General features: G+C 50.2%; 1 protein-coding gene across 3 annotated transcripts; it reads right to left on the bottom strand.

Moving 5' to 3' along the window:
* Positions 1–648: 648 nt before the first annotated feature.
* CHST10 (carbohydrate sulfotransferase 10) lies at positions 649–24038 on the bottom strand. 3 transcript variants are annotated; one of them, XM_061155922.1, is made up of 7 exons: positions 23860–24038; positions 21750–21816; positions 13489–13620; positions 7659–7750; positions 6594–6813; positions 4064–4169; positions 649–2514 (listed from the first exon to the last, which is right to left on the bottom strand). In XM_061155922.1, exons 3-7 carry the CDS (start codon positions 13586–13588, stop codon positions 1977–1979), a joined length of 1056 nt encoding a protein of 351 aa, XP_061011905.1. In that variant the 5' UTR covers positions 13589–13620; positions 21750–21816; positions 23860–24038; the 3' UTR covers positions 649–1976. The 3 variants fall into 3 exon arrangements, with proteins under 3 accessions (XP_061011905.1, XP_061011903.1, XP_061011904.1); XM_061155920.1 differs by lacking the exons at positions 21750–21816; positions 23860–24038 and adding an exon at positions 14596–14725 and having other exon boundaries at positions 13489–13616; XM_061155921.1 differs by lacking the exons at positions 21750–21816; positions 23860–24038 and having other exon boundaries at positions 13485–13621.
* Positions 24039–25980: the final 1942 nt, after the last annotated feature.

Genomic DNA, 25980 nt, shown 5'->3' with positions numbered 1-25980 from the left:
ACACCTCCCCATTTGCAAAAATACCTGCTCAGCCATGAAGAGCAACTTTCTCCCAGCTTCATCAAGAAGGTTATCCTTAAAAAGATAACATTCCTTCTTCATCTTGCCAGGGGTCACGATGATCCAACACTTTGTACCTGAAGATCTGGATTGTGTAAACTGTCAATAATATGTCATTTAACGTGCAGCCTGCTGTCTCAAAAACTTACATAACTGTGCTTTGACTTCTAACATGGGGAACAGCTCTGGGAGTTTTTTGAGGTTGTTCCCAGGTTATGTCTGATTCCCTGGTGGTTCAGTAGTAAAGAATTTGCCCTGGATCGGGAAGATCCCTTGGAGAAGGAAATGGCAACCCACTCCAGTATTCTTGCCTGAGAAATCCCATGGACAGAGGAACCTGGCAGGCTGGTACACGGGGTTGCAAAAGAGTCAGACATGCCTTAGCAACTAAACAACAATCATTCTGTGCATCAGGCGTGAGATGATTTCAACAAGACTTTGCTAAAACTTGACAGAAAAATGGTGCAGGTGACAGGCCATCTTGTGGGCTGCCCCTTTGTCAGCGCTGTGGGCGGGCACATGCCCTGCCCTGTCACCAGCCCTCGGGACGCAGTCCACGCGGCACCTCCCTGGGAACCACAGCCCACGTCAGGTTGGCACGTTTTTTATTTCGTGTTACCTTCACATTTACAAACTCAGGAAGTCACACTGAGGAAGGGACGGCAGGGGCTGCCTGGAGGAAGAGCTGGGCTCCCGAGCCCTGTGCAGCCTGGTTGGACACTGGGGACTTTCTGCAGGGAGACTGTCCCAGACCTCAAGGGGCCTCACTGTCGGCCGGCACATGAAGTGGCGAGTGTGGTCCGCTGCTCCTCAGTGCCTGGAAGATGTGTTACATGGGCTGCCTCGGCCCAGGGTTTTATTGCTGGTGAACCTGATTATCCAACGTGGGTCAGGATGACGGCATCATCAGAAATGGGCCCAGTGGGACATGTCTTGCTGAGATGAAAGGAGACTAAAATGTGCACACTGCACTGATCTGGTGATGCTGGCATGCTGCCTGTGCCTGCCTTCAGCCCCCAGGAGGGACTGGTCCTGGAGGAGACGGGTGAAGACCTCTGTGCCTACCCACGTGAGTCCATCAGAGACAAGAGGCAGAAAGTCACTGGGAAGGACGTGCCCAGGTCCAGGGCAGCCTGGATTCCGGCACCCGGCCAGCCCTGCCCCTTCCCAGGCCACGCTCCCGTTAAGGCCCCCAAAGATGCTCCCTTCCTCAGGTGGGAAGAATGGACACTCCCTCACTACCCAACACTGGGTCTCGTGGACTGAATGAGATAATCACTTGGCAGGTGAAGGTGTGGAAATCCAGCAGAGCAGCACAGAGTGTGTATTCTGAAAAGGTGAACGGGGAGGAGCACCCTCGGGTCATTCCTGAACTTCTCGGGAACTAGACAGCCATGGAGAGAAGGGTCTGCCTCTGCGATGACAGCGGCGGCCAAGATGAGAGCCAGAAGATGACTTTATTACTCAGATGTGATCCCGTCTCGGCCCCCGGGGATGTCTGCAGGGTACCGTTGTCTGCCTCTCTTCAAAGTGCTGGGTGCCATGCCTGCTGTCCCCTGGCGACAGACAGCACTGCCCTGCCCTGAAGGTGTCTGATAACTGAGGGAGAGGATCAAGGCTGTCTGATTTTCCCCCTGGCTCTGTCTGACTGCAAATGTTTAATGCTATCCCCACCACCCGGGGAGAGCAGAGGCTCAGTGGCACTGGAGGGTGGGGGCCAGGACCCTCCATGCACCTTATGCGCAGACTATGTCGTAACAGTCAGGGTCCAGCTTCACTGGGCAAGGTGCACCCCGGTCCTCAGGGCGTGGCAGTCCTCAAGAGGAGTGAGATGGAAGAAGTGTCATTTCTGTGCCTGAGCTCCACCTGGTTAGCCTCTGGTCTAACAAAGATATCTGAACTCATGGTCCTACACGTTAGTTTAGCAAAAACTCTGGTTTCTGGTACCCAAAGAGCTTAAAGTCCCCCTCAAACCGCGCATACAGGCGCCGGATGTCTCGTTTGCTGATGCCCAGGAAGTAGCGCTCGACCTTGGTTCTGTTGTACGCAGTGATGCCGAGGGGGATGGTGGGGTAGGACACCAGGTGGTCGATGCCCGCCTCCCTGAGGATGTGCGGGGCGTCGTCCTCCAGGGTCTCGTGGTGCCCGACAACGCTGTACGTGATCTCGCAGGGTGCGCACAGCTCCACGTACGTCACCCAGTGGATGATGTGGTCCCCAAACTGCAGATCCAGCCACCTGTGGTTGGGGTCACCCAGGTAGCGCACGAAGTCCTCAAACTGGATGCCCCGGGTCTCCGTCCGATTCCTCCTGTACTTTCTGATGATGCCAGGGGCGATCTCGTGCTTGTACCAAGGCTCAAAGCGGGGGTTGTGGACAAACTTATCCTTAAACGCAGAGATCAGTCTCTCGAAAGGATCTCTTACGATAAAAAACTTGAAGTATGTTTTCAAGCTAAGGAAGAAGATGGAAGACAAAGAAGAGGTTAACCCAATGCTGCTGGTGGTGCTGGCTGCAGGTTGTGAGGCAGGGAAGAGTGAAGCGTGATGGCTGGAGCAACAGCAGCCACCAGGCTGGGCCCTGCGCCAAGGGCATTGCACACAGTTCTTACTTAATTCATGCAGCCACCCTTGGAGGCAGAGCCTCTTGTTAACCCATTACCCCATATTAACTTCAAGAATGTTTTTACAAGTTTTGTTTGGGGGCAGAAAACCAAAAGAGTAGAAACCTGCTTAATCAAGTGAGGAATAGGTGAAGCCAGGGGAAGTGAGTGACTCTAAAGGTGCACCTTTAAAAACTCAATTCAAAATTGCCAGGGGAAGGAAAAATGGGGGGTGGGGGGAGAGAAGAGAAAATGGGAGGTCACCAGGCTCCAGCTGGCAGTAAGAGGGTCTGGGGGAGCTGCCAGAGGGGGCGGTGGTGGCCCGGGGTGCCTGTGTGAAGAGCCTGTGATGATGACACTGCTGTCACCCCATGCACTCCCCCAGGCCAGGGACCCTCAGTGCTACAGGCCTCAGTTCGGCTGCTCTCACAAAAGCCCCACAAGGTCACTGCTGAGGGGGTGACAGGACCACCTGCCCCCAGGACAGGCTCTGCTCTGGCATTTGAAGCTGTACAAGCTGCAAACGGTGACTAGCCGGAGCCGGAAGCAGTGGAAGTGAAGTAGCTGAGAAGCAAGGAGCTCAAAGACCATTCAGTGCCCTGACACTGGCCGGCATACTATGCACTTGTTCCTTTTAAACCTCGTCTCACAGGGCCATTTCACAGCTCTCAAGATAACTGTCCGGTCAGCTAAGGAATCTTCCCCCATGCCAGTCTCCATCCTGGCTGCGGTCAGCGAGGCCAGTCTCCCTCTCCCTCTGCTGGGTCTAGCCCACCCGGCCACTCATCAGGGGACTGCTGCCCCAGAGGCCACGCAGCACCTCGGGAGAAAATGGGAAACGAAGTGGGGTCTACCTGCAAGCCAAATCCCTTTCTTATGAAACGAAGGTCATGCTCAGAAAGAAACCCATAAAACATAACCAAAGCAAAGCAGAACAAAAATGACAATTTTTACTAAGACCGCCATGTAACTTTCATTTTGATGACCTGTGTGAAGGTTAAGGTGGAGAAATTTGGAAATTCTCGTGAAAGATGTGAATTTAAATGCGACAAACACTGGGTTGTGTGCCTGGGTGCCTCTCACCAACACAAATGAGCAGCTCTTGGAGCTGTTTGGGTAACAACAACGAGTAGAGGAGTGGAACCTGGGGTTTTTATCAGCGTCCCTCTTTCCCCACCCCTCCCCATCCTCCTCCTCTCACCCCTCCTCATTCTCCTCCTCCCCATCCCTCCCCATCTTTCTCCCCACCCTCCTCCCCACCCCCATCCTCCTCCTCCCCATCCCTTCCCATCCTCCTCCCCACGCCTTCCCCCCACCCCTCATCCTCCTCCTCCTCCCCACCCCTCCCCACCCTCCTCCTCACCCTCCTCCTCCTCCTCCTCCTCCCTGCCCCACTCCTACCGCTTCTGGATTTCGGCATCACTGAAGGAGGAGAGGCGTGGGAGGCCGTTCTTCTCATGGTCGTGCACCACGTTTTCAGGGATCTCCTCGATGGAAGGGAAGGCTCCTGGGAAGCAAACAGAGGGTGGGGTAGGGGGAGAAGGTGTGTTGGTCTGGTCGCCTCTTAAGTTGGCCACTGCTGCCCTTAAAGAGAGATGCCCATCTCAGAATGCAGGTCCACACTCCCCGCAAACCATCCCCCAGTATCCACGTTTAGGTCTCGACTCCCGAATTTCAACTGCTTCTGTGGCAGCGTGAGACTGAAGAGAAGCTTTCGGTGACCCAGGAGCCAATGGGAGGAAACGCAGGAGTCTGGAAGAGGGAGTTAGGCCTACAGGTACGAGCACCTGAGTGAGGCTCAATCTGCCACGTTAAGAAAGATCACTGCCCGCAAGCAGGACGCCTGAAACCCTGGAACACTTCCTCTCCTCTGAAACTGGGGTCAAACATCAGAGAAGCAGGACCATGGAGCACCCAGCTAATCCGCTCCATCGCTCCCAGCACCAGAGCACCAGGGCCTCAGAGGCTTCTAGGTAACCTCACAGCATCCCAGGCTGGCAAGTGCCCGCCACGCTTGGCGATGGATCAGTCAGGCTGACGCGCTGGGGGAAGTGACACAGAGGAAGCAGGGCTTGGAGGACAAGGAGCATCGGAGGAGGCGGGCAGGACCAAGAGCCACAGCGCCGGGTCCAGGCCGCCGGATGGAACAGGCAGCCCCTGTGCCACTGGGGGGCTCCTCCTCGGGCTAGGGGGTTGGGTGGGTGTTCACTCATTTCTCAGCTCAGGCAAATGGAAATAAAGTGCCAGTGTGCTGGGGTGCTAGTCAAGGCCTCGCCACCCCTCACATCCGCCTGTGTGTTAATCCTTCCCTGTTAGACTCAGGGTCTGGCAGGGAAGGGTCTCTGCTGGGCCTTCAAAGCAGGGGCTGCAGTCTCTGCAGAATATTTAAGCCCTGATCCGGGACCCTGTGTTAAGCACTGAGAATGGACGGTTGTAAATGAGCAAGATGTCCCGTCTACCCCCAAGGGGCTGACTTAAGGGCCGGCTCTGTGGATCTGCACCTGGACCTGCTCTGGTACCTGTCGCCTTGCAGGCGCATCCAGGGACAACAGAAGGCAGCCTCAGGCCTGTTGTCCTCCTACTGTGCCAAGTCACTTCAGTCCTGTCTGACTCTTTGCGACCCCACAGACTGCAGCCTGCCAGACTCCTCTGTCCCTGGGATTCTCCAGGCCAGAGTACTGCAGTGGGCTGCCATGCCCTCCCCCAGGGGATCTTCCCGACCCAGGGATGGAATCCATCTCTCATGCTCCTGCACTGGCAAACTGCTCCCATTTGAGTCCTGCTCTCATCAACGGATTCTTCTCCTTCAAAGACAAACGCTTCATACTGTGACAGCAAATGTGTAAGACTTTCGTACATCTGTTGTTTTAAATTTGATCTGTAACCTCATTCTCCAATGTTAAAAGCCAACAGACTGTCAGATTATTCCAGAAGCACGTTGATGACCACCAGAAGATAAAGCAAGTATCTCCTTTCCTTCCCCAATCAGCCAGTGAAAAGGTCAAATGACACCAGCTCCACCCACCACCTCTGAGAGCGGCAGTAGGCCCAGGGGGCAGGGGGACGCAGACCCCAGGCCCACATCCCATGAGGCTTCCGAGGTCTGATTCTTGATTCGGGAGTCACACTGCTGTCCACTATGATTATTTTTATTTTGAAGCTGAATTTAATAGAGCCCATAATTATCTTGGGTCAGTTCAGAGTAACTAGAGTTTAAACAAACACAGCATCTGAAAACAGTGGTGAGGAATCAAAACAAGCAGAGCATGAGGGCACTTTCCAGTGATCTAATCTGCTCCCGAGTAAACTACATTTCCTGAAGCAAGTCAATTAAACCCTCTGAACATGGCTGCTCGTTACAAGAGGGGGTTGACTGTGGGTGGGGAGACTCCAGACCCACCGGCAGGGGTCACCCCCACCCCCGGGGCCCTGGCTGTGGGTCCTTCTCCGCATGGGAGAGCAGCTGAGAGGGCAGCCGCCAGGTGACTCAGTGAGCGCAGAGCCCTGAGCTCCTAAGACAGAGCAAGAGACCCGTAAGAATCAATGCAGTGACCGTGAGGGAGAAAAGGAATCAACCTGGGAGGCAGGGGCGGCAGGCAGAAATGGAGGAGCGGGAAGGCCCTGGTGCTGGGTGCGGACTGCCTGGGTGGACCCTGCCAATACCTAAAGTGAGACAGGAACAGGGTAAACAACAGGGAATTCCCAGGTGGTCCAGTGGTTAAGACGCCTCACTTCCACTGCAGGGGGCACGGGTTCGAGGCCTGGTTAGAGAACTAAGGTCCCACGTGCTGCGCAGCGTGGCCAAAAAAAGGAAAAGCACCAGCGAGCTGTCTGTGAGTTGCCGGCCCTCCCAGGTCTCCCTGGCTGCCCTCCCCAGCCCTCCCGACCCCCTCCCCGCAGGCCCTGAGGTCCGGGCGGGACGGGCACACACCGTTCAGCACAATGAGCACTTTCTTCCACTGGGTGTTGCCCACTTTGGGGGTCTGGCAGAAGAGAATCTTGTGCTTGTCACAGACGAAAATCCGGTCGAGGACAAACTTGGAGACGGCGGTGTGGGACAGGTTCCTCAGAGCATCCTCTCTGCACACGTTCCTCATGAGCTCCAGGCGCTGCGCGTAGACCAGGGGCTCAACCAGCATCTTCCCCGTCGGCTGCAGGGAACAGAGGCGGAACGGGCACCGGGGTGCCGTGAGTGCCTGCGGGAGGAGCCCTGCCCTGACCCCGTGCCGGGCGTTAACTTGCGGAGGACGAGGCCGCCCGGCAGAAATAGCTGGACAGCAGGTGTGAGTTTCAGGGGCCCGGGGTTCAGGCTGTGGATGGGCCAGACGACCGAGCAGCCAGCGGCCACTGACGGTCTCTCCTCAACCTCAGCCTGGACACCCGAGGGGCCGGGTGGGCTGTCTGTCTGCCTGGCACTGTGCCGACCCACCGCAAGCGGGCCCCTGATACCCTGGCAAAGGCAGGGGCCTCGTCACTCAGGAATTTTAGGGAGGCCAGCTCTGCCCCTGCACTCCCCACCTCCACGTAACCGGAGTGTAAGCCTGTGAGCCGCACTAAGGACCCACCGTCTGCATAGATGGTGGCTGTCTAAGGTAATCCGGTACCCTGGTGTGTCTGCACAGATCGTGGCTGTTTAAGATGATCCAGTACCCTGGTGTGTCTGGTTTATTAATTTAAGAAAATACCTTAGGCCACGCAGTATGGGTTTTTCAAAGGCAGGAGCCATCATTCCACTTCCTCAGTGCTGAGCACACCATTTTGCTTCTCTGAAATGCAGCCCGAGACACGTGGAAGGCAGTGCCTGGCAGTCACATCAGGGTACCAGAAATTTAGCCGCCGTGAGCAGGTAATGGAGCTCATCGGCCCTGGCTCTGTTCTGAGTCTGATGATGGAAGACCCGCTTGGGGCTGCAGGAGGAGGGCAGGTGAGAGGGAGACACTCTGGGAAGAATGGGCCAGGGGTGGGGGTGTCAGCGCCCGGGCCTGGCTATGCTCACCTTCAGCTCCTCAGGGAAGTGTGTCTCTCCTGGCGACCTTCCCACATCAGGCACGGCAGTCAGGAACAGAAAGTCCTGCTTGGCGCTGTAGGCTAGGAGACAGAAAGGTTCAAACGTCTTCCCGCGGAGGGGCAGAACACAGAGCAGTCAGCCCAGAGACCCCAGAGAGAGACCCAACAAATGCATCTCAGTGGGAGCTGACAAGCCGCGCAAGGAGCACCTTCTTAGCAAATGGACCCAAGGGCCTGGACGCCCCGAGCACAAAAGGAGCACTTCCCTGAACCTCAGTCTTATCCAACAAACTCAATGGATCAGCATTAAAATGTGAAACATAAAACTAGAAAAGTTCTGTAGAAAGCATAAACGTAAATCTTCGGAAAAATTGATAAACTGTCTCTCATCAAAACTTAAAACTTTTGCTCTGTAAAAGACCGTGAAGAGGATGGAAAGACAAGCTACAGACTGAGAGAAAGTATCTGCAAACCACACATCTGACCGAGGACTGGGATCTAGAATACAGAAAGAACTCTCAAATCTCAACAGCAAAAAATGCAAACCATCCAATTAGAAAATGGGCAAAACAGGAACAGACATTTCACGAAAGAGGCCCTGCAATGGTAGATGAACACAGGAGAGGATGTTCAACAGGAGAGGATAGCCATCAGGCAAATGCAAACGCAAACCACAGTGAGATACCGTGACACCTACCAAAATGCCTAAAACAAAAAAGTGAAAACCCCAAATGCTGGTGAGGATGCAGAAAAATGCAAAAAGGTGCAGCAACTCTTAAAAACTAAGTCTTCAACTACTGTATGACCCACTCCCAGGCATTTATCCCAGAGAAATAAAAATTTATGTCACAAAAAACCTATACAAGGGACTTCCCTGGTGGTGCACTGGATAAGAACCGCCTGCCAATGCAGGGGACACAGGTTACATCCCTGGTCAGGGAGATCCCACATGAGACGGAGCACAGAAGCCCATGCACCATGACGAGTGAGCCCGTGTTCTGGAACCTGAGCCGTAACTACTGAAGCCTGGGTGCCCACAGCCCACGCTCAGCAACAAGAGAAGCCACTGCAATGAGAAGCCCGCTCACTGCGACAGAGTAGCCCCTGATCGCAGCAACCAGAGAAAACTTACCTGCAGCAACCAAAATCAAGCACAACCAAGACAAAACACATGCACATGTTCACAGCAGTTTTATTTATAACAGTCCCAAACTGAAACAACTCAGTTCTCCTTTATTTTTTTCCATTTATTTTTATTAGTTGGAGGCTAATTACTTTACAATATTGTAGTGGTTTTTGTCATACATTGGCAGGAATTAGCCATGGATTTACATGTATTCCCCATCCCGATCCCCACTCCCACCTCCCTTTCTACCCGATCCCTCTGGGTCTTCCCAGTGCACCAGGTCCAAGCACTTGTCTCATGCATCCAACCTGAGTGGTGATCTGTTTCACCCTAGATAATATACATGTTTCGATGCTGTTCTCTTGAAACATCCCACCCTCGCCTTCTCCCACAGAGTCCAAAAGTCTGTTCTGTATTTCTGTGTCTCTTTTTCTGTTTTGCATATAGGGTTATCATTACCATCTTTCTAAATTCCATATATATGTGTTAGTATACTGTAATGGTCTTTATCTTTCTGGCTTACTTCACTCTGTATAAGGGGCTCCATCAGTTCTCCTTTAACACGTGAGTGGTTAATCAGAGACTGGTACATCCAAACCATGGAATACTGCTTAGCACTAAAAAGGAATGAACTATTGATACACACAATAAGCTAGATGAATTTCCAGGTAACCATGGTGAAATAATCACAAAAGGTCACATATACAATATTCTTGAGAGGACAAAATTATGGAGAGGAGAACAGATTAGTGGTTACCAAAGGTGGGGGGTGGGGGTGGGGAGAGAGGCTGGGAGTTGGGGAGAGGGGAGTGGCTATAAAAGGACAACTCAAAGAATCTGTGGTGATGAAGATGCTCTGCATCCTTGTCAATACCCCACCTGTGACTCTGCACTATGGTTTTGCAACGCGTCACCCCCAGGCAAAAGAAAAAAGGGTGCAAAGGACCCTCTGTCTTATGTACTTACAACTGCGAGTGACACTACAGTGATTTCAAAATTAAAGGTTTAATTAGACAAAAGCCAAGTCAGCAGTCAGGTTAGTGCTTACACATTATTTCTGAAACTTATGGGAATTGATGATTTCCCTGGTGGCGCAGTGGTAAAAAACCTCCTGCCAGTGCAGGAGACATGGGTCCAATCCCTGAATCGGCAAGATCCCCTGGAGAAGGAAATGGTAACCCACTCCAGTATTCTTGCCTGGAAAATCCGACAGAGAAGCCTGGTGGGCTACAGTCCACAGGCTGCAAAGAGTCGGACACGACTGATCAACTATACAATATGGGAATTGATATTCAACTAAAGGAAATCTTACAAAATGCTAGAGCACAATAATCACTTGCAACAAACTGATCTGGGGGAAATCTGTGGGTAGAATTTGAAGAAAATTTTCAAATCTCTACAATCAAAGAAACATTTGCTTTCAAAATTTTGCAAAGCCTGAATACAGAATTAGAATGAAAAAAGTAGTTATCAAATAAAGGCATAGAAATCAGCCTAATAAAGTATAAGCAAAGGCACATTTCACTTTTGTTATAAACATCAAAACCTCCTCCTCTTGGGTCATTACCACCAACACTCTGCAGGCTTCACTGCAGCCCCTACTTGAGTCTGGCTGTTAAACTGCACCCCAACTCTCCGCTTCACCCGCAAGTCCCCACCTCCCACTCCCCAGCCAGCACCGCTGAGAACAGGTACCAGCCTGACATCCTCCCAGCCCAGCGGGGAGAAACCCATCCTCCCGGAACCCCACCAGTGATAATAACCCATCTCCCACCCCTCACGCCTCTGAGCTCTCTGGCTCCAGTAGAAATCTCCAGCAGAAATCTTGGCCACACACCTCTGTGAATCCCGAGGAAACTGTGTCTTCCTTTCTCCTGCGTTTGAGCTGAAATGCAGCCCTGACCAGAGCTGTGCGCAGGAGCCACTCTGCACCTGCTCTGAGGCCAGGGACGGTATGAAGAGAGAGGCAGTGCCCTGGGCCACCAGGCTCTGAAATGCTCCGTGAGGGCCAGGAGGCCAGCGCCTGCCCTCCCCGTCCTCCACAGCCTCGCCTCCAAGCACCCACGTGCTCAGGGGAACGTCCCCTCCCACTCAGGTCCGGTCACCTCACGTGCCCACGTCCGTGAGCCGCACGGCAATGCTCGGCTCTGCCACGGGCCACGTGGGTTCCTAGAAACCTAAGCTTCCTCAGTGACATTCTAGATGTAAGATGTAGTCTGAATTCTAAACAACTGACTTACTAGTGAATTTCTGAAAAGTGTCTATTTCACACACTCAAGAGCATCAAGAATGACCCTGGGAGCTACGGGACAGCTCACATGCCAGCCACACACACTGGCCAGCCATCCACCAATTCTTAACAACTTCTTTTACTGTGAGCTCCTGGTATTTGCTCCCCAACTTTCCTCAAGCGCAATTCAACTAGATTCTAATAAAACCGACAGCACAACTTAATGTCCGGCTTTGCTTTTCAGTTGCTCTGCCCACAGCTGTTTATTTTCACTGGATGCCCGCTGTCACACTGTGGCCAAAGATCACACCCCTCCCCAACCCTTAGGGGCAAGGCACCAGCGCCAGGCCCGAGGGTGATCAACAGGTATGACCAGGCGTCAGAACATAGGAGCTCACTTTCCTTAGAGGCATCATCATATCTGCTTTACAAAATGTCCCGACATTTGCCAGGTACAGTACTGCCTTGTTTTTCTAGATGTGACCCCATCCCCTCGTCCCGACTTCTGTGTGCGTCCAGCTGCCCAGGATACCCACTGCATCACACGCCGGATAGAGGGCATGCAGGTGTCGCATCATGGGTTCTGCCCTTAAGCGGCTGGCAGCTGAGCTGAGGCAGAAGATTGGAAGAAGCGGTCAAACAGAAGCAAGAAAATCAGCATCTACACCTACCCACCAGATTCACAAGGATGTCGCTTCTGAGATCAAGTGTCCACATACCATGCCGTCAGTTTTCCACCACTGAATGGGATTTATTTCCCTAGGACAAAGGCTAGTTCAGAACAGCACTGAAGTCTGTTAACCACATTGAGTCATTGCCACAAACATCACTGTGGCTTCACTGCTGAGCCAAAGAGAGACACACGCGCACGCACCACCCCCCGCCAACCAGCTTTAAACCACAACTGAAGACAAAAGTGCTCTTCCTATTCACTGCGTGGCTGGGAAGTCATTAAGAATAGGGAGGTACAGGACTTCCCTGGGGGCGCAGTGGATAAAAATCTGCCTGCCAGTGTAGGAGACATGGGTTTGACCCCCTGTCCAGGAAGATCCCACATGCCATGGAGCAACGAAGCCCCGGTGTGACAACGTGTGAAGCCCGCGTGCCCCAGAACGACAAGGAAAACCACCCCAGTGAACAGCAGCCCCTGCTGGCAACGAGAGAGAAACCTGCAACACAAGGAAGACCCAGACAAAACACACAATTAAAAACAGAACAGGGAAGCCAGAAGCAAGCCCCTCACCCGCTGACTGGGAAGCTGGGACAAAGCTCACCTCCCGGGGACAGAGCTGGAAGGAGCCGCCCGTGGACACGGAGCACCCCGGCTCCCTGAACGCCGGGGCCAGGGATCGGGACACCCCTGCACCTCGGTGACGCCCTAATGCCAGCTCACAGTGCGCTCCTCGGTCAAGAGCAAAAACACTGAATGCGGGTGAAATAAACGCCAACCCAGGACAGAAACCGCCAGGCTGAGAACCCGCTGGGGGCTAATTTCAGCGCCTCCTTCTCTTGCCGGCCTTCCTACCTTGCGCCTCTACAGGGAGGATGGAGGCAGGGTGGGGCGTCGGCAGCCTCTGCGCAGTCAGGGGCAGCCCGGGGGGCTCTCCAGGGTGGGCAGGGCCCGGAGCCCGCTGGCGGGAATCAGGAAAACCACCCCTGGGATCCTTTTCTACTCCCCTTCCCTAAGGGCCACACCTGCAGGTGGCCAGGTCAGACCCTGCGTGGAATGAACACAGCCTGCAATTCCTCCCTGCCAGGCTGCTGTCCCCAGGCCAGTCCACGGCTGCTCAGGAGCCCTTCCCAGGCACCAGGCCTCCCACCATTGTGCAGGAGTCGTTGCCTTGGGGATCAAATGACCATCCCCGCAGCTCCTCAGTCATGCCCAGCACCTCCTCACAGGTCACTCTCAGGGCCTCACTGTGCTGGGGTCAGGCTTGGAGCTGTCAGACAGGGAGGACGCTCACTTCACAGAAAAAAACAGTAAGGCCCAAGCAATGGGCAAGGGCGTGAGCCAGACACAGATCTTCAAAGACCGGGTTGGGTGCTCTTAACGTGTCCTCGTCTGACATCGAGTCAACGGGAGTTAAAAATCCCAGCACACATCTATTTACACCAACTTCCTTCCGGAGCCCTGAAGGTGACCTTCAAACACGCTGCCCCCAGCAGGCAGCATCTCACCAGGACACTGAGCAGGCCCCCAAACCCGGTGCCTGAGAGCAGGACACAGAAGAAGCCCCTAAGGAAAGTGTGTTCCCCCGCCCCTAGGGGAGGCATAGGCGAGGACCCCTTCACCCCTGTCCACCTCCCCTCTCGAGCCTCGGCACATCACTTGGACACAACAACCTCCTTCTGGCGTGAGAGTCCTTTGATTCTGTGTCACTACTCATCCGGGCAGGTACCCAGAAGCAGTATCACTGCAAGGTCTGAATTCACCAAACCCATTCCACGAGGCAGCATACCTACCGTCCGGGTCTTTGAAGGTCAGTGTGATGAACTTGCTGGCCACCATGAACATGAAAAGCACCCAGAAGCACGCGGCCAACAGAAGCCACTGGTGGTGCATGTTGTCAAACGTCAGCCATTCAGCGATTCTTCCTGGAAAACACAAGCCAAATGACCCTGCTGCTTATACACAAATCAATTACGCCAAAGATAATAAAAAGAACAGGCTATTTCAGTTAATAGCCTTGATACAAATGTTTAAAAATTTTTTTTTATTGTTTTAAAATTTTTTTCTATTGATACCATGGGTATTTGAACTTGGTAACATTATATTTTTAATTAATAACAATTTATAAAGTTGATGGGCTTCCCAGGTGGTGCTAGCAGTAAAAGATCCCCCTGCCAATGCAGCAGATGCGAGAGATGCAGGTTTGATCCCTGGGTCAGGAAGATCCCCTGGAGAAGGACACGGCAACCCACTCCAGTACTCCTGCCTGGGAAATCCCATGAACAGAGGAGCCTGGTGGGCTACAGTCCATGGCGTTGTAGAGTCAGATATGATTGTGCATGCGTGCAATATAAATTCATAATAAATCAAACTTTAATGGAAAGGAACCATTTCTATTTGGTTTTAGAACACATGGTAAGACTTTACTGCTGCATTTGAGCCTGCTGACTCTTTGTGGCCCAGGCACCTGCCAATGCCTGGAAGCCAGGGCATGAGGGGCTCACTTTGGCCTCGACTTTTGCTGTGGCTAATTCTCAGAGGGCAGACACCCTCCTGAGGAAATACCAGCAGGCTCTGTTTACAATCCCCTGTTGACAAGCTTCAGCCACACCTATGGAAATGAAGTGTGGTGCATGCATGCTCGGTCACGTGCGACTCTTCTGTGACCCCACAGACTGTAGACCGCCGGGCTCCTCTGTCCATGGGATTTCCCAGGCAAGAAAACTGGAGTGGGTTGCCAATCCCTTCTCCAGGGGATCTTCTCCACCCAGGGTTAAACTTGCACCTCCTGCGTTGGCAGGTGGAGTCTTTATCACTAGTGCCACCTGGGGAGCCCTACAGAGATGTGGAGAACCTCTGCAACCCTAGAAATGAACTCTGGAGTATCCAGCTCCATGCACTTGCCTGCCAGGGCCTGGGAGGAGCCTTGTGGGTGGGCACTTCTCATGTTATCGCCACCTGGGAGCGATGTGGGCCACTTGGGTCCTCAGTGGGTCACATGAGCCACATGCTGCTGCAGGGGACACAGACTGGAAGTTGCACTCAATTCTTGGCAAGAGAGACAAAAAAGTCTCTTTATTCACATGTCACCTTTAACACAGGACTTCTTGAAGCCAGACCCAGCCACATAGAAAGACCACACTAGGCTGGGTTAGTTTCCATCAGCTGACAGGCCCGTTCATCACTCCCGGGCAGCAGGGAGGTGGTCTATTCCACACAGACCATCTGCTGATGGCAGACGACTTCGGAGAGCCTGTGTGCGCGGGTGGACCGTGCTCACCACGGCCCAGGTGTCAGCTCTCCGCCTGTCTGCATGACAGATCCCTGCCGCCTAGACCTCCTTGCGACTCTGAATACCTACCCCCAAGGGGCTCTCCAGCTTATGAGGGGGGTTCCCCCTGCCACCTGGCCTGCATCTATACTTTCACCCTCAAGTTCCCACAAAGCAGGTGCATTGTTTTCCTGGAGTCCCCTGGTAGAAACAGATGGGGAAAAAATGGAAACAGTGACAGACTTTATTTTCTTAGGCTCCAAAACCACCGTGGATGGTGACTGCAGCCATGAAATTAAAAAACGCTTGCTCCTTGGGGAAAAAACTTATGACAAACCTAGACAGCATATAAAAAGCAGAAATGTCACTTTGCCTACAGAGGTCTGAATAGTCAAAGGTATGGTTTTTCCAGTAGTCATGTATGGATGTGACAGTTGGACCATAAAGAAGGCTGAGTGCCGACGAATTGATGCTTTCAAACTGTGGTGCTGGAGAAGACTCTTGAGAGTCCCTTGGACAGCAAGTAGATCAAACTAGTCAATCCTAAAGGAAATCAACCCTGAATATTCATTGGAAGGGCTGATGCTAAAGCTGAAGCTCCAAAACTTTGGTCACCTGATGTGAAGAGCTGACTCATTAGAAAAGATCCTGATGCTGGGAAAGATTGCGGGCAGGAGGATAAGGGGACAAAAGAGAATGAGATGGTTGGAAGGTATCATCAAATCAATGGACATGAGTTTGAGCAAATTCCCAGAGAGAGTGAAGGACAGGGAAGCCTGGCTGCTGCAGTCCACGGGGTCACAAAGAGTCAGACACAACTGAACAACTGAACAACAACCTAGCAAAGCTGCCAGATTAAATAGATGAACACATAGGACGCTCCATGAAGTTTCAATTTCAGATTAAATACTGATTTTTCAGTTAAATTAAACCCTCTGTCCATGGGATTCTCCAGGCAAGAATACTGGAGTGGTTAGCCCTTCCCTTCTCCAGGGGATCTTCCCAACCCAGGAATCGAACCCAGGTCTCCTGCATTGCAGGCAGATTCTTTACCATCTGAGCCACCAGGGAAGTCCCAATTTTTCAGTACTTTAGTATAAATATGCCCCTGATACTGCATGGGACACACTTAATACTTTAAAAAGTTACTTGCTGTTTCTCTGAATTTCCAGTTTACCTGGGTGTCCTGCGCTTTCTCTGGCACCACCCAACAAGAGGAACGCGCTCCCTCTCTGACCTCCTCAAGCAGCTTGTCTATCTCCACAGGGTCTTCCTGTCCCCTCCTGCCACTCCTCCTCTGGGACCTCCCAGCACAGAGCCCTGCAAGGTCCCACCACTCGCCAGCTCTGGGACTTGCAAGGTCACTCACCCTCCCTAAGCTGTGGCTTCCCGTCTCTGAGACAAGGCCCTCCTCCTTCCAGGATGGTCACGAGGATTAGATAAGAAACTGCACCAAAAGGACCAGCTGCCCAGGAGCAGACCCTCTAAGAACAGAAACTGGCCAGTCCCTCGGCATCCTTTGTGACCTTCCTATTTAATCTCCACACATCCAGAAAGGTGGCTCAGTGGGAGAGAACTGCCTGCCAATGCAGGAGACTCGGGTTCAATCCCTGGGTCGGGAAGACGCCTGGAGGAAGAAATGGCAACCCACACCAGTATTCCTGCCTGGAGAACCCCAGGGGCGGAGGAGCCGGGCAGGCTGCAGTCCATGGGGTCACAGAGGGTCGGACACGATGAGGGACTGAACAACAAAAGGAGAAGCAGACTCGGAAAACAGACGATTGGACAGGGGCAGGGGAAGGAGAGGGTGGGGTGAGTGGACGGAGTAGCATGGAAACATATACGCTCCCATATGTAAAATAGACAGCCAGTGGGATCTGCCATGTGACTCAGGGAGCTCAAACTGGGGCTCCGTCACAGCCTAGAGGGGTGGGCAGTGGTGGGAGGTGGGAGGGGACACATGTATACCTATGGCTAATTCACGTTAATGTATGGCAGAAACTAACAGACTATTGTAAACCAGTTATCCTTCAATTAAAAATAAGTGAAAAAAAAAAAGCTACAGCAATGTCTTGGGCCCCAAGAACACCTGAGCCAAGACAGTGCAGACCTGTGGCAAACGATGCAAGCAAACCGGCGAGGATGAACCTGGGCGAACCATTATGTGGGATTTGCAAGCATCTGATAAAGCTCGACGTAGGATTAAAGAGGTTTGCTGTTGTTCAGTCGGTAAGTCGTGTCCAACTCTCTGTGACCACATGGACTGCAGCACTCCAGGCTTCCTTGACCTTCACTGTCTCCCAGAGTTTGCTCAGACTCATGTCCATTGAGTCGGTGATGCCATCCAAGCATCTCATCCTCTGTCACCCCCTTCTCCTCTTTCCCTCCATCTTTCCCAGCATCACGGTCTTTTCCAACGAGTCGGCTCTTGACATCAGGTGCCCAATCAGTATTAGTCCTTCTAATGAATAGTCCAGGGTTGATTTCCTTTAGGACTGACTGGTTTAGTGAAAACAAAGACCTCCCTGACATAGATACACTACCATGCATAAACCAGACAGCAGCTGTAGGTCACAGGGGGCTCAGCTCAGTGCTCTGAGGCGATCTAGGAGGGAGGGAGGTCCGAGAGGGAGGGGATATATGTACACTTACGGCTAGTTCATGTTGTTCTGCAGCAGAAACCAACACAACATTGTAACACAATTATCCTCCAATTAAAAATAAATAAAAGTGGTAAATACAAAAAAGGACCTCCATCACTGTTCCCATTTACTCCTGTTTTAGCCTTCCTAGCTATAGGTAACTAGCCCCTATAGTTGGGCTGACCTTGGAAAAATCAGCATAATTTGCCCCATTTTTTTAACCAAAAAGAAAGTCATTCCAAATTCCCATAGTCCCAACTCCTCTCGGCATGCCCACCACCTGCAGTGTTTCCATGAAAGCACAAACTCCCCACAGGTCTGCTTCCTGTCCAAGGGCGATGGGCTCAAGGCGCACCATTTCTGTCTGCAGAGAGGCTGGGGCCTGACCCCACAGACAGTCCTCTCCTCGCCCCTGAAGTCAGGGGACAAATGGCCTTTCAAAAGCCGGACACTTTCTGTATTTAACTCTCCTTTGTTCAAGGAGCCAAGACAGCTCCCAAGGTACCTCTTGCAGATAACAGAGGTGAGTTTGAGTGTGCACCCCAGTGCAGGAAGGGGCAGCCCGGCTGTCTGTAGAACCTCCCTACTTCAGACCATTATGCGGGATTTGCAAGCATCAAGGTGTCGGGTCAGGAGGCCAGCTCTTCGAAAACCCATAGGGCAGAAGTGGAGGATAAAGAATGATGGACACCTTGCTTATAGTTTCCTTTGTTGTGCAAAAGCTTTTAAGTTTCATTAGGTCCCATTTGTTTATTTTTGCTTTTATTTTCAATATTCTGGGAGGTGGGTCATAGAGGATCTTGCTGTGATTTATGTCAGAGAGTGTTTTGCCTATGTTCTCCTCTAGGAGTTTTACAGTTTCTGGTCTTACATTTAGATCTTTAATCCATTTTGAGTTTATTTTTGTGTATGGTGTTAGAAAGTGTTCTAGTTTCATTCTTTTACAAGTGGTTGACCAGTCTTCCCAGCACCACTCGTTAAAGAGGTTGTCTTTTTTTCATTGTATATTCTTGCCTCCTTTGTCGAAGATAAGGTGTAAAAGCTTTTGCACAGCAAAGGAAACTATAAATAAGGTGAAAAGACAGCCTTCAGAATGGGAGAAAATAATAGCAAATGAAGAAACAAAGGATTAATCTCAAAAATATACAAGCAACTCTTGAAGCTCAATTCCAGAAAAATAAATGATCCAATCAAAAAATGGGCCAAAGATCTAAACAGACATTTCTCCAAAGAATACATACAGATGGCTAACAAACACATGAAAAGATGCTCAACATCACTCATTATCAGAGAAATGCAAATCAAAACCACAATGAGGTACCATTACACGCCAGTCAGGACGGCTGCTATCCAAAAGTCTACAAGCAATAAATGCTGGAGAGGGTGTGGAGAAAAGGGAACCCTCTTACACTGTTGGTGGGAATGCAAACTAGTACAGATGCTATGGAGAACAGTGTGGAGATTTCTTAAAAAACTGGAAATAGAACTGCCATATGACCCAGCAATCCCACTCCTGGGCATACACACCGAGGAAACCAGATCTGAAAGAGACACGTGCACCCCAATGTTCATCGAAGCACTGTTTATAATAGCCAGGACATGGAAGCAACCTAGATGCCCATCAGCAGATGAATGGATAAGAAAGCTGTGGTACATATACACAATGGAATATTACTCAGCCATTAAAAAGAATTCATTTGAATCAGTTCTAATGAGGTGGATAAAACTGGGGCCCATTATACAGAGTGAAGTAAGCCAGAAAGAAAAACACCAATACAGTATACTAACACATATATATGTAATTTAGAAAGATGGTAACAGTAGCCCTATATGCAAAACAGAAAAAGAGACACAGATGTACAGAACAGACTTTTGGACTCTATGGGAGAAGGTGAGGGTGAGATGATCTGAGAGAACAGCATCGAAACATGTATATTATCAAGTGTGAAACAGATCGCCAGTCCAGGTTGGATGCATGAGACAAGTGCTCGGGGCTGGTGCACTGGGATGACCCAGAGGGATAGGATTGGGAGGGAGGTGGGAGGGAGGTTCAAGATGGGGAACACATGTAAATCCATGGCTGATTCATGTCAATGTATGGCAAAAACCACTACAATACTGTAAAGTAATTAGCCTCCAACTAATAAAAATAATTGGGGGAAAAAAAGATACAAAAAAAAAGAATGATGGACAGATGGGGAAAGCAGGACCAAGGATGCAGGAAGATCACTAAACATGCAAGAAATACTAACCTGTTTCTCTCTCTCTCAATGACGAGGAAGACAGCACACATATGACACATCTGTAGTAACTAACAATGACTCTGGGGCTATTGCTAACTCTGGTGCAAATTCTCCCTCCCCTGCACTTTCAAAAAGATGCTGTCTAAAAGCATCCATTTTTTCAGCTGCCAGTGGCTCCCCCCACACCCTGTCTGAGCTGTCATCCAAAAGCAGTCTTTCTGAATTTGTGCTAAAGAGTCTGACTACCCCTTCCCCCTACCATCTAATTCTACCTGTTTTTTTTCCTAGTTCTACTTTTGCTACACACAGTCACTCATCCTGTGGTAAATAAGCCCATTTAACTTTCTAAAACAGTTAAAAATTTTTCAAAAGCTATTGCTCCAGACAGGGCCGAGTGTGCACACAGTAACAGATAAACCTCAAAACCGCGGTGCAAAGGGAATACAGTAAGAATAGGATGAGCTATATGACACAGTGCCATTTACAGGCGCTGAAACCAAAAATAACATGTTCTATGATAACACAGAGAAAGAAAGAAAAGGATGACCTTTCCAGTGATTTCTTATGTGGGTGGGGGAGGGTAAATGAGCTTGAGGAAAGGGAATGAGAAAGGAATCTCCAAGTAAGCAAAATGAGAGAGGGGCCCTGGGGACATCAGAGACAGTAACCCAGGAGTTAGCACCCTTTCAACTCCTTGAATGGGAAGGAGACAGAGGGATGGACAACTAGACAGAGGAAGGAGATGAGGTTTAAAGAGACCACAAAACAGCTTTTCCCCAAATGTCATTCATTCAGTTACATTTACCAAGGGCTTTCTCTGAGCCAGGAGCCATTCCAGGCTCTGGGAATCCAGCAACCAACCTACCCTGCTCTCCTGGTGCTTTGTTCTAATAGAAGCAGATGCGACATAAACAGAGCCATTAACATCCACGATCACACAGGCGCTAAGTGACATGGTTAATAACACCTAAGGGTGAGGGATGAAGGGGGACCTGGGAGGAGATGATGTTGAGAAGATGCTCAAGAAAGGGAGGGGACCCATCACGGAGCACCTGGGAAGCTCAGTCTGGGTCCAGAATCACCAGAGCGGCAAGGAGTGAGCAAGAGGGCAGGGGAGTGGCCCAGATGAAGAGTCCTGTCCAAGGCCCTTTACTGAGATGGAAACTGACTCCTGGACCCCCACTCCCATCACACGTGTACCCTGAGGAAAGGATTCCCTGTCCGGGGCTCAGTTTGTAGAACACTCATTCAAAACCTATCCACACACTAAAGGAAATGTCACAAAAAGAATTTGGCCATGCACAATTTCCTGTCTCAGAATGATTGCTCATCCTTAGTGACCCGGAGGGAAACACACTCTTCTTCTCTGGCAGATGGAGAACCAACAAGAGGTGAAGACAGTCTCATTAATGATGATGACGAACAGCAAACACATCTGCAGAGGGCGCCGCAGGCCATGCACTGCTTTCTCCAGATACTAAACTCACCTAATGCCCTGCCTAAGTTGTGTATGTGCATGCGTGCATGCTCAGTTGCTAAGCTGTGTCCAACTCTTTGCAAACCCATGGACTGTAGCCCACCAACCTCCTCTGTCCTTGGAATTTTCCAGGCAAAAATACTGGAATGGGTTGCCATTTCCTCCTCCAGAGGATCTTCCCAACACAGGGATTGAACCAGCGTGTCTTGCATTGGCAGGCAGATTACTCACTACCACACAACCTGGGAAGCCCCTGCCTAAGACGGCACTCCTATTATCATTATGGGTAAGAATACATTTCTAAGAATACATGCACAAACTCCTGTTTATGAGTTGAAGCTTCTGAAAATCTCCATATGAGCAAGAATGGAAAATGCTACTACATGACATGGATTTCAGATAACTGGTGAGGTGTCCATACCTTCTGAGCCTGATCCACATTTCCTTGCAGTGTCTGCTTTGCCTGAGGTTCTCGGCTCCTCCTGTAACTGTATGGAACAATTAAAAAAAAAAAACAAAAAAAAACAAGCACCATTAAAAGTTACAAGATCAACTTACTGAACACAACTTGCTTTATACTTGGGAAACAGTTAACCAGTATTAACAGCTAACCACTTAGATTATTTGAGTATATTTCGCATACCAGGTCTCTTACAGAGAGGGGTTATCTTTGGGGATGGCTTGGTAAATGAATAAATTATTCTAAATGTACCAAAAGAGCTAGCTGTTTAAAAGATTCTTCCCTGTAATTCAGTATGAAAATGAAACCATTTTTGGAGCAAAAATAATAAAATCCTATTATGCCACTTTTATGTTTGATATTGGGTAAAGGATTTCTGTATAAAATGATCAAATCTTTCAATGCAAGACTTTCACTGGGTTTTGTATTTCTTCAAGCTTTAACGACCTGGCAAACGCTATGCAAATGTCATATCATGAATGAATAACTGGGAACAAGCCAAACTCATGGAGTTAGAGAGATTACAGATTTAATAGAGCTGGCAAAATAAACATCCAACTCATGGAAAACACAATGCAGCCCAAGCAGTCTGGGATGCTCAGAGAAGTCTAGCTATGCTTTCTTTTATACTTATGAACTCAATATTAAAATGAAAAGCAATTTCATATTACAAAGATGGAAAGATTAAGCTTTATGTTCTCACATGCAAATTCTTCTCGACCTGTACCAAGACAAACTGCTCTCTTGGCTTCTGTAATCCTTTAGGCCCTTTTCCCTCATCCACCTTTCTCCCTTGTTTCTATTCTATCATATAACCTCAAACATTTGAAAAATGATCTAAATGTAACTGAGAATTGTCCAGGATAGTAACTAATTTCTCCCTTTCTTTGTTCAGTTCTGCAAGAAGTCCAGTTTCCATTCCAGGGAAGAAGAGAATTTCTCTCTCAGGTATTTCTTGGAGGTTTTTATTCTTGAGGGTCAAAAGCAAAGATGGAAAGATTTTTTTTTTTCCATGCTGAAATTCCTATTTCAACCAACATGAAATATGCCCTAATTATAATGGGGGAAAAAAAGAGAGAAGACCATTTCAGTCTTCATGTCTCTTCTTAACCCAGCCAATGAAAAGACTGAATAAGCCTGGAGCAGAGCTGCCTGGTTTTTAGAATATCTGAGACATTATTCACTCTGACCCTGAAAACTGACCAATGACCAACTCTTCAGGGCCCAAAATCCGTGACTTCGGGTTTTTCAGACAAAAAACCCCTTTGTGAAGATGCTCGGGCTCAGCTAACCAGAACCTGGCTGTACCATTTTCCACTCAGTGGCTGGCCCTTTCTCCTGCCTTTCGCAGACTTGGAAAATAACAAGGCAGCTTTTGGAAGATCTGGTTCATCTTCCGGGCCAGACGTGCAGAAATCTATGCCTCCACCTCCAACTTCTGACAGGCCCCTTTTATGCCCAAATTTGAGCTGAGGGCACCCTGGAGCCTAGCTGGCAGGACACACGTATTTCCAACCATCCTTTCCCCTCCTACCCACCAGTGCGAGCGTGCTCAGTCGCATCCGACTCTTCGCGACCCCAAGGACTGAAGCCTGCCAGGCGCCTCTGGCCATGGGATTCTCCAAGCAAGAATTCCCTCCTCCCGTCCACCCACCGGAGACGTACTTAACTGTGCACTTAGAAAACTGCACATGCTCCTTCTTTCCTGGCTTCTCCTCTCATCTCTGCATGCCCCCTGTGCCCAAGCGGAACATTTTCTTCCTCTTTCCGCTCCCAATGACAAATGCAAATTCTCAGGCAAGGATTTAAGAAGTAAACTATGGATCACCGAGCACCGGTGATGCTGCGACTACAGCATCCCCAGCAAAGACGCTGCCTTACTGCATAATTAACGTGATGAAGGCTCTCCCCTTTCATTCCACGAACGAGGGAGGCCTCAAGTCGCCGAAACACACTGGGATGTCGCTGGCAAGGAAAAGCCGGTTCTCTCCGTTTTCCCGTCCACCCGGGATGGGGCAGGGGTAGAGCAATGTGACGCCCACCCCCCGCTTTCGCGCGTCCCCGAGCTCACCCTCAGCGGAGCCGGGGCTGTCGGGGTCCTCGGGCCCTTCCGCGGTCTCGGGGGCTTAGTTCGGCTTGGGCCTCGCGGGCCTGGGGGCGAGACGCCAAGGGCCCAGGCGTCCCGGGAGCGCGGGAAGCCGGCCCGGAGGCCAGGGCGCCGCCGCCGGCCCTCCCGGCCGGGAATGTGGCGGCGGCGGCGCCGGCGGCGCCGGAAGGAGGAAGGCTTACTCGCGAAGCTCTCTCTGGGGGCGAGGCCGCCGCCGCCCCCGCGCCGGTCAGCGCCGTGCGCGCTCCTGCCCGGCTCTGCGCGCCCCCGCCCCGCCGTGCGCGCCCCCGCCGTGCGCGCGGCGCCGCGTCGACCAAGGGGAGGCGCGGGGAGGCGCAGGGAGGCGGACCAGAGACCCCAGGACCCGGCTCCACGCCTGGCCTTTGCGGCCGAGTTCCAGTCCCACACCAACCCACTCCCCAAAACTCCACGAGAGTGTATCCCAGGAAATGACAGAGAGACGTGTGGCCAAACCTTTTCCCACCAGGTTACCATCCATAAAACAGGCTGGGTGTTTGAGAACGAAAAAAAAAACCCCAAACTTGGAAAAATGAAAGAAAAAAATCCCAAAGTAGAAAAAGCAAAAGTGCTTGAGTTTGGGGTGCCTCCCAGCATTCCTAATCAGCCTACCTGGTTAAAAAAGAGAGAGAAAAAACAGAGCCATCAACAGCGGCCCCCCCCCCCCCCCCCCACCTTGACTAACAGTCTGGAGGATGTCGCCTCCTTGTCAAGGTATGAAAAAAAAAGTGAAAGTGTTAGTTGCTCAGTCTTGTCCCGATATTTGCTACCCCGTGGACTGTGGCCCAGCAGGCTCCTCTGTCCATGGGGTTCTCCAGGCAAGAATACTGGAGTGGGTAGCCATACCCTCCTCCAGGGGATCTTCCCGACCCAGTATAGGGGTTCATAAACAAGACATAAAGACCAGGTCAGATTACAGTCCAGTAGAACTGTAACTTCTTAACCTGAGCAATGTGGTAAGGCTTGGAGTTTTAGGGAAATCCTTTTTAAGATTTTTGGTGACGTAAGCCCCAAAGGTGATGAGAGTTTTATTGCACTAGAAAACATAAACCAGTTTAGTTATGCTAAAATCTACATGTTTGTTAACTACCTAAATATATATCAATTTAGCAAACAGGGTAATATAGATATGTGTGTACACATATGCATGCACATGGACACATAAAATTTTGTCAGGCTTTTCAGGAACCAGGTTTTTTTGTTGTTGTTAGTTTTTTATTTACCCTGTTGATTTCTTCCTTAATGACTTAAATACAATATTGATGGGGTTTAGTATTATAGAATTTCACTTTTAACGTGATTACTAACCACCCATGACTTAAAGATGGCAAGGCGGTTTAAGGGCGATTTGCTAGGTTTTTTGACCACTTGTTCAGATATTTATTAAGCCCTTTCTTGGGGCAGTACGTTGACAAGAGACATTTGCTTTCTCCTTGAGGATTTGAATGGAAGCACATACATGACAGAAGCGCAATAAAGGAATTTGGAGCCTAGATGTGACATTGAATAATAGGCAGGGTTAAGGATCCAAGCTCTGGGGGTTAGAGCTTGTGGGTTCAAGTCTTTATTTCACCACAGGAAGCTCGTGACCCTGTCGAGTTCATCTGTCTCTCTGTGCTCCTCGATTCCTCATCTACAAAATGGGAATATTATCTAGTATTTACCCTGGAGTTTGATAATAAAGAATAATAGAAATAATTCATTTAAAGTACATAGCATGTTTCTCCCCAGTAATAAACATTACAGTAGACATAAACTTTCATTATTATTGCTTACTTTTTATTGCATACCTAAGATGCTGTTCAAATAGTAAAACACACAGTTCTTTCAAGAGGCTTATGCATTAGTGACTAAGGTAGCTGAATATTTTTTGGGGGGTTTTCCAAATTATTCTAGTTCTTCTTTTTGTTTCTATAAATGAACTTAAGGAAAGTATTAGTATTCAGTCTTTATAACAGCAGCGTAGTTCCTAAAATAGCAATTCTCAGAATGTGATCTGTGGACCCCTGAAAGTCTCCAAGATTCTTTTAGGGGATCTGCAATATCAAAACTACTTTCAAAATAATA

The sequence above is a fragment of the Dama dama genome, chromosome 11, assembly GCF_033118175.1.
Source record: "Dama dama isolate Ldn47 chromosome 11, ASM3311817v1, whole genome shotgun sequence".
Classification (NCBI taxonomy): Eukaryota; Metazoa; Chordata; class Mammalia; order Artiodactyla; family Cervidae; genus Dama; species Dama dama.
This window is presented reverse-complemented; position numbering and strand designations above follow the sequence as displayed.

Bases quoted from the DNA above. Each gene is read 5' to 3' on its own strand.
- CHST10 (XM_061155920.1), bottom strand. From the start codon at position 14,642: ATGAGAAGTGCCCACCCACAAGGCTCCTCCCAGGCCCTGGCAGGCAA. The intron at 7,751-13,488 runs GTAGGTATGCTG...TCTGTCTCCTAG, and splicing joins GACCTTCAAAGACCCGGACG to CCTACAGCGCCAAGCAGGAC. The intron at 4,170-6,593 runs GTGTGTGCCCGT...TTTGCTTCCCAG, and splicing joins AGTGCTCATTGTGCTGAACG to GAGCCTTCCCTTCCATCGAG.